Source organism: Lolium perenne, chromosome 4 (assembly GCF_019359855.2).
Source record: "Lolium perenne isolate Kyuss_39 chromosome 4, Kyuss_2.0, whole genome shotgun sequence".
Classification (NCBI taxonomy): Eukaryota; Viridiplantae; Streptophyta; class Magnoliopsida; order Poales; family Poaceae; genus Lolium; species Lolium perenne.
The window spans coordinates 345,257,267-345,263,807 of NC_067247.2; the positions used below are offsets into that span (position 1 = coordinate 345,257,267).

General features: G+C 46.2%; 1 protein-coding gene across 1 annotated transcript; it reads right to left on the reverse strand.

Annotated features, from left to right (window-relative positions):
- Nucleotides 1-2,052: 2,052 nt before the first annotated feature.
- LOC127297081 (polyamine oxidase 1) lies at nucleotides 2,053-6,204 on the reverse strand. The gene is made up of 9 exons (XM_051327334.2): nucleotides 6,031-6,204; nucleotides 5,669-5,921; nucleotides 3,970-4,116; nucleotides 3,461-3,860; nucleotides 3,209-3,358; nucleotides 2,855-3,112; nucleotides 2,650-2,731; nucleotides 2,416-2,508; nucleotides 2,053-2,290 (listed from the first exon to the last, which is right to left on the reverse strand). Exons 1-8 carry the CDS (start codon nucleotides 6,140-6,142, stop codon nucleotides 2,429-2,431), a joined length of 1,482 nt encoding a protein of 493 aa, XP_051183294.1. The 5' UTR covers nucleotides 6,143-6,204; the 3' UTR covers nucleotides 2,053-2,290; nucleotides 2,416-2,428.
- Nucleotides 6,205-6,541: the final 337 nt, after the last annotated feature.

Below are 6,541 nucleotides of genomic sequence, written 5' to 3' on the forward strand. Positions count from 1 at the left end.
TTACGCACGGATTGCAAGCATCCGTACCTAGACTCGGGGGCTACTCCCATCGGGAGCGCTGACGCGCACCCGATAGAAGAAGGTGAAGCAGATTCAAGATGAACAAGGATAATGAAGAAGAAGAACATCAAGAGGAGACGTGTTTTAGTCTCTACCCGAACTATCTTCGGCTAGACACTCGGGGGCTACTGACGTGGGCACTACCCTTCGGGTAACCGATGTTACCCTATCCTGTACCGTCTAGTTGGAGGCCCATGAAGACCCTCGGAAGCAAGGTGGGCCACTAGGACGGTGCACCAGAAGGTTCCTTGACGGGCAAGACAAGGAAGCAATCAAACAAGGGAAGATCGGATCTAAAACTACTGTAAACCCAGTCGTATTCGGTGAGACCTCTTGAGACCTGGCCACCTATATAAAGGCCAGGAGAGGGGCTGCCGAGGGACACGATCAATCTTAGCAATCTTAGTCATCAAAAGCTTAGAGCTAGGTCACCCTAGCGATTAGCCATCTCGACGAGATCTCAGCCGAACTATTCGGCACCCCATTGTAACCCATTATCATCATAATCAAGAACAGACAGGCAGGACGTAAGGGTTTTACCTCATCGAGGGACCCGAACATGGGTAAATTGCTCTCCCCGCTTGTCTGAGAACCGATGTCTCGTGTCAGCTTGCAGGATTCCATCAACCCTAAGCCCCTATCGGAGAGCATTGGCGAGGAGTACCCTCGACACCCGGACCGTAGTAGTGGATTTCCGCATTAGCTTGTATAGTGGTCTCACATTTTCTCCCAATCTCGAGATAAAGTGGCTCAGTGTTGTGATGCATCCGACGAGTTGTTAAACGAGCCCAGATCATTTGGCCTGCCAAGCTTGGAGATGGTTGCGATGTTTTCCAGATTCGCCTCTATGCCACGCTAAGACACTATGAATTCGAGCAGTTTTCCTGCCGGAACCCCGAACACACACTTTGTCGGGTTCAGCTTCATCGTTTATTGTCGTAGGTTGGCGAATGTTCCCGTGAGGACTACGATCATGTCGCCTTTTTTGGCTGACTTGACCACAATATCATCCACGTAGGCGTGGACATTGCGACCTATCCGGTCAAGAAGGCACTTCTGGATACACCGTTGATATGTTGCACTGGAGTTTTTGTAGGCCAAAAGGCATGGAGGTATAAAAGAAAGCGATGTGTGGTGTAATGAAGGATGTCTTCTCCTGATCCTCGAGAGCCATTTTGATCTAGAGATAGCCCGAGTAAGCGTCGAGGAAACACAGTAGTTATGAACCTTTTCTGTAGTCGATCACTTGGTCGATTCGTGGGAGGGTGAACAGGTCCTTGGGGCATGCTTTGTTGAGGTTGGTGTAGTCGACGCACATGCGTCAGGTTCTGTTCTTCTCTAGCACCAGGACTGGGTTTGCCAACCATTGAGGATGCATGACCTCCATATATGATGAACCCGGCAACTAGGAGCCAGGCTATTTCTTCGCAAATCACTTGGCATCTTTCGTTATTTAGGCGTCAAAGCGGTTGCTTGACTTGCCTCACGTCTTTGTCAACTGTTAGGTGGTGCACACCGAGTTCTCTGAGGACACCTGACATGTCTTATGGTTTCCATGCGAATATGTCACGATTCTCATGGAGAAATTTGATGAGCGCACTTTCCTATGCAGGGTAAATATTTATCCCCACGACGGCTTGATTGCTAGAGCCGCCTTCAAAATAGTCGATGTTCTTGGTTTCATGGGCGGACTTGAACCTGGTGCCTGACTCCGAGTCGCGAGATTGGTCCGGCCCATCTCAGTGGAGGTAAAGACTGAGATTGGATGGATCGACCGGGCCTTTACGGAATACTAGGCCTTGTGCAACGGGTCCGGCGAGATGGCGGTTAGGCCAGGCCATCCTGGTCTTGTACGATGACCACCTTTCATAGACCTGCCCGGTTGGATATTCTCTCATCGTAAATTTTGTTGATACCTTGTTTTCTTTTCCCTTACCAGATGTAGGTGTCTTGTAATGGCATTGTCATGGCACGAAAGGAACATAGTATCCATTATGAAGTCACATCCACAAGGACTTTATTCAATTTAAGGGAACGTGAAGATCCCGCCGGTAGATCAGGTAACAATGGAAAACCATACACAACAAATTAAGACACAAGTTCAGCCTGAATAATTGATTTAACACGAACAGATGGTGCCGCTGCGACAGACAGACAACACCCTCCGGAGGAGTTTCTACTCATGGATGCAGACCCATGAACCGGCGTAAATGCGCTTACGATGAAATGCCTGCAATAAGAACTAGAATCAATATAATGATTATAAGTCGCTATGGCATGTCCTGCCATAATGATCAGGTGGCCGGCCGGGCATAGCCAGCACATAATTTGAAACCATCTATCAATAGATGTTACCTCTGAAGCCTCTCTACTCATACTTTCCCGGGACGTGGTATTTGCACATCTTCTTCTGAGCACAATTGATCAGAATATCTGCAGAGTCAATACCTGGCAAAAAAAAAAGATATTAACAATACACATAAGCACTACAAATTTAGCAACAAGATGTTTTATTAGCAAAATGACGAGTAAATTACTGTAGATCATTTCAAACTCAAGATCATGCAAAGTGGATATTGTCATACATACCTGCAAGATAAGCTCCATGGACATAGCCATTGTAGTGTTCGCTGGTGTGCTCCCCGGTGAAGTAAACCCTCCCAACCGGCGCCTAGGGGAAAGAAAGAACATGTAAGATCATATATGGTTTCAGATGCTGATTACCCACTTTGTAACCACATGATAATTCAGAGGAGCAATTCAGAACCACGGTAGGATGGGACTTGTGGAGTACCCTGAGCTGGTCGTATTCGTAGCGGTTGACACCGATGGGCCAGTTAGAGAAGGTGCCCCTGTAGAACCTGTCGGACCACCACCGTGGCACGAGGATGTCCGTCGCGTCGGGGACGTCCGCGCCGGGAAACATGTCCCTCAGCACCTCCACGATCTCCGCCTTGGTCTGGTTGTCCGACTGCTGCTCGATCCGCCTCGACTCCTCGTCGGTGACGGTGACAAGGAGAACGTTGGCGTCTGGGTACTGCGCCTCAAACTCCTGAACAAACACAAGTACGTTTAACAGCGTCGTTAAAGATTTGAGGCTGCGCCACTGATACAAAATTGTCTATCATCGATCATGCTATATATGTACCTGCCATACTCCGTAGTAGCCTCTCCTGCTGCTGGCGTAGAGGAAGAACTCCCTGCCTTTGCCCTCGGGCCAGAACTTCTTGGGGAACTTAACGAATATCTTGGTGTACACGGCCATGTCGAATTGGTAGATCGACAGAACCTTCCAGTTCTGAATTAATCAGTATGAAATGTTCAGAATGCAACTAACCAAACCAGCTGATGAGCTAAAAAGCGTGACATGAGAAATCGGAGTAGCAGAAGAAAAACTGACAGGCAGCTGTGGCTTGAACTGAATGAGATCGGACTGCAGGACCCCCACGCTGGTAGAGACCATGACGTAGTCTGCCTTGTACACCTTGTTGTCCTCCGTCTTCACGGTGACGCCACTGCGGGAGTAGGAGATCTCTCGCACCACCTTGCTGAGCTGCAGCCGTGGGTCGACGATGTTGCCTGACTTGTCAGCCTTGAGGTACTGGCCGGCGAGGTAGTAGACGACAGCCTCGTAGCCGCGCTGGTCAGCGACGAAGTAGACATCGTCTCCGAAGTCCTCGAAGGTGGCGAGAGGGACGACGTTCTGCAGGCTGGTCACCCGCGGTGGCTCGGCGAACTCGTAGTCGTACTTGAAGTAGTCCAGGATCATGTCCAACGGCGACGTCGGCCCGTTGGGCAGGCTGACAGATAGATCATGTACAGGTTCGTCAGTACTCTATAGGTGATTGGGGTCTTCCCTGTGGACTGAGCCGAGCGAATCAGGGAAGAAGGAAGGAGTAAGTGACGTACTGGTCGTTGAGGCGTTGCATGGCGAGGATGGACATGTCATCCTGGCCGCTGGGGTGCAGCTTGGCGGACAATTTCCCGCCGTTCTCCTCCACTTCGTCCGACCGGTCGATCCTTTTCTGCGCGTATTCTTTGTCGTATACACCGCCCCTGTAAAAAAGAACAAGTTATATACACACCAACAGCACAACAGGTGCACATGCAGTAAGATGACGATTACTAAATTTATGATTTCGTACATCACTCTAGTAACACACGTCACGCAGATCAACTTCTAGAACTTGACTAAAAACTGATATAGTATTTGTTTTTGAGAAAGGAAAAAAGATCCATAATATAGGGTCTCGCATCACTCGTCTGAATATTTCTTTTAAAATTTGATTATGTTTCATTATTTCATGCAAACTTCTCTACTTTCTCGCATCAATTAGCTTGGGCAATTCCACCAAACACTGATCTAATTTTTCATCCACATCTGTTTTTAATTTCTGTGCTAGAAACTGTACGCCCTACATATAGGATCGAACGAAGGGAGTAGCAAATATGTTGTCAACAATATTTTCAAACCGGAAGTCTGCTCACAAAAAATCTCTAAATGCCATTTTGCGATTTGGATAAGGTTTTTATAGGGATTGGATAAGGGTATTTTAGTTACACACGTCAGGTGGATTAACTTTTAGAACTTGACTAAAATACTCAGAAAATGAGCCTCAATTTTTAAATATAAACAGTAGCATTCTCATTTATATGGAAAAAAATCAAGTTTATTTTATTTCACAAAATTCTTACGTGCATAAGTTTCAACTCAACCTATATGCTATATGTGAAAAAAATCCTAGTATTTTTCAAAAATGAAATAAAATAATTTTCAAAAAATACCATATTTCCTTGTCACGGATATCAATAAAAAGTTAGACTAGTGGTCCGAAGTTCCTAATTTTGAGACCAGTCATCCCTAGATCTGGATTATGATTTACAGTAGCATACTACTACCTAGATGTGGGCCGGGACTTTTGGGGAAAAAATGCATTGGTGATGTCCATGCATGCTTAGACATCTAGTTGTTTTTTCTCACTTGCAAGTTCAAAAACAAAGTTACATGTGCGACTTCGTGTATAAAAGTGGACACATGCGGATTGACTGTGACAATTCTATTTGCACAGATAAAGAAGTGGCATGGTTCCTGTTGAAGTTACTTTTGCTTACATTATATGTGCAACAATATGATGCCCGGTTTGAAACACATGGACTTAAAAATGTGAGGTGTTTTGTTTCTTGTGTTCATACAGTAACCAAATTGAAACCGCAGGGAGACTTCAGTTATGCGCATTTTCGGTCAACTGATAATTAGCCACATCCAATTTAAAAACATGAGTTATGACTTCATGTTTAATTTCCTCTGAAAATATCTACGGAATGTCCTATCACCTAGGGATTTCAAAGAAATACTATAAGATGGTCATTCATTTGTTCAAAACGGAATCAAAAGGGACTTATTTTTTCCTAGAAGAGTCCTATCTTTTGAAAATTATGTGTCTTTTATTTGCTGTTTTTCTACTGAAACTTAAGCTGGCTAGCAAGCAAGCATCGGTAAGTCAAGCATCAAACGTTTAAGCATTATTTCTAATGCATGAGTTAGTAGCATATGCGTGCGTTTAATTTCGTGGCAATTCATTCTGAGTTGGCCAGCGTATATATATACTTCTCCTTGTAGATGTTGTCGGCGAGGCCGTCGAAGTCGGAGCGGAAGTTCCTGAGCTTGAGCGTGGCGTTGACGATGGGCCAGATGGGGTTCATCTTGCCGCCGTTAACGCCCTCCACCCAGTTGGCGCCCATCTCCACGTTGATGCCGCCGAAGTTGGTCTTGTGCATCCTCCCGCCGATGTGGTCCGTCGCCTCCAGTATCACCAGGTCAGTTATCCCGGCCTCCGACAGCCGCTTCCCCGCCGAGATCCCTGCAACCATGCATAACCCATATATACGCCTTAATTAGTTGGCGTGTGTAAGCTTACATGCACTAATTGAAGTGCTGCACTGCCAGTTAATGGTGTGTGCAGACCGTACCGGACATGCCGGCACCGACGATGATGACCCTTGGGCCGGCGGCGGCGGCGAGGCTGGCATAGTGTGCTAGGGTTAGTGCTAACACTAGAGCGGTGGCTGTGGTGGGCGTCATGCCTCTCCTCGGTGGATAGGCAGCTGGATCTGAACACACCGTCTCCCCTTCGCTTCTCGCACTAGCACTGTTTATATAGCACTAAAACGTCGAGATACATAGCTACGTGTACACTAGATACCATCGTGTGTAGAGTCTAGAGTGCCTCTACCAGACCAAGCTATTTAACTCCTTTTGAAACTAATGCAACAAATATGTAGCTACGACATCGATAGAAATGGCATCTACATGTGGAATGCTAACTTCATTCCAAAATAATTGTGGCAGATTCGTCTGATATTAAATGTATCTAGATGCATTTCATTTCTACATACAGTCATATTCAAACAAAGTTGCGACACTTATTTTAGAGCGAAGGGAGTAGTACTGATAGGTTAAAATAACCTACGAAAATGGACA

Excerpts from the sequence above, each read along its gene's own strand:
- LOC127297081 (XM_051327334.2), bottom strand. The coding sequence starts at position 6,142 with ATGACGCCCACCACAGCCACCGCTCTAGTGTTAGCACTAACCCTAGCA. Across the intron at positions 4,117-5,668 it reads GACAACATCTACAAGGAGAA|GGGCGGTGTATACGACAAAG; the intron begins GTATATATATAC and ends TCTTTTTTACAG. Across the intron at positions 2,732-2,854 it reads ACGAATACGACCAGCTCAGG|GCGCCGGTTGGGAGGGTTTA; the intron begins GTACTCCACAAG and ends TCTTTCCCCTAG.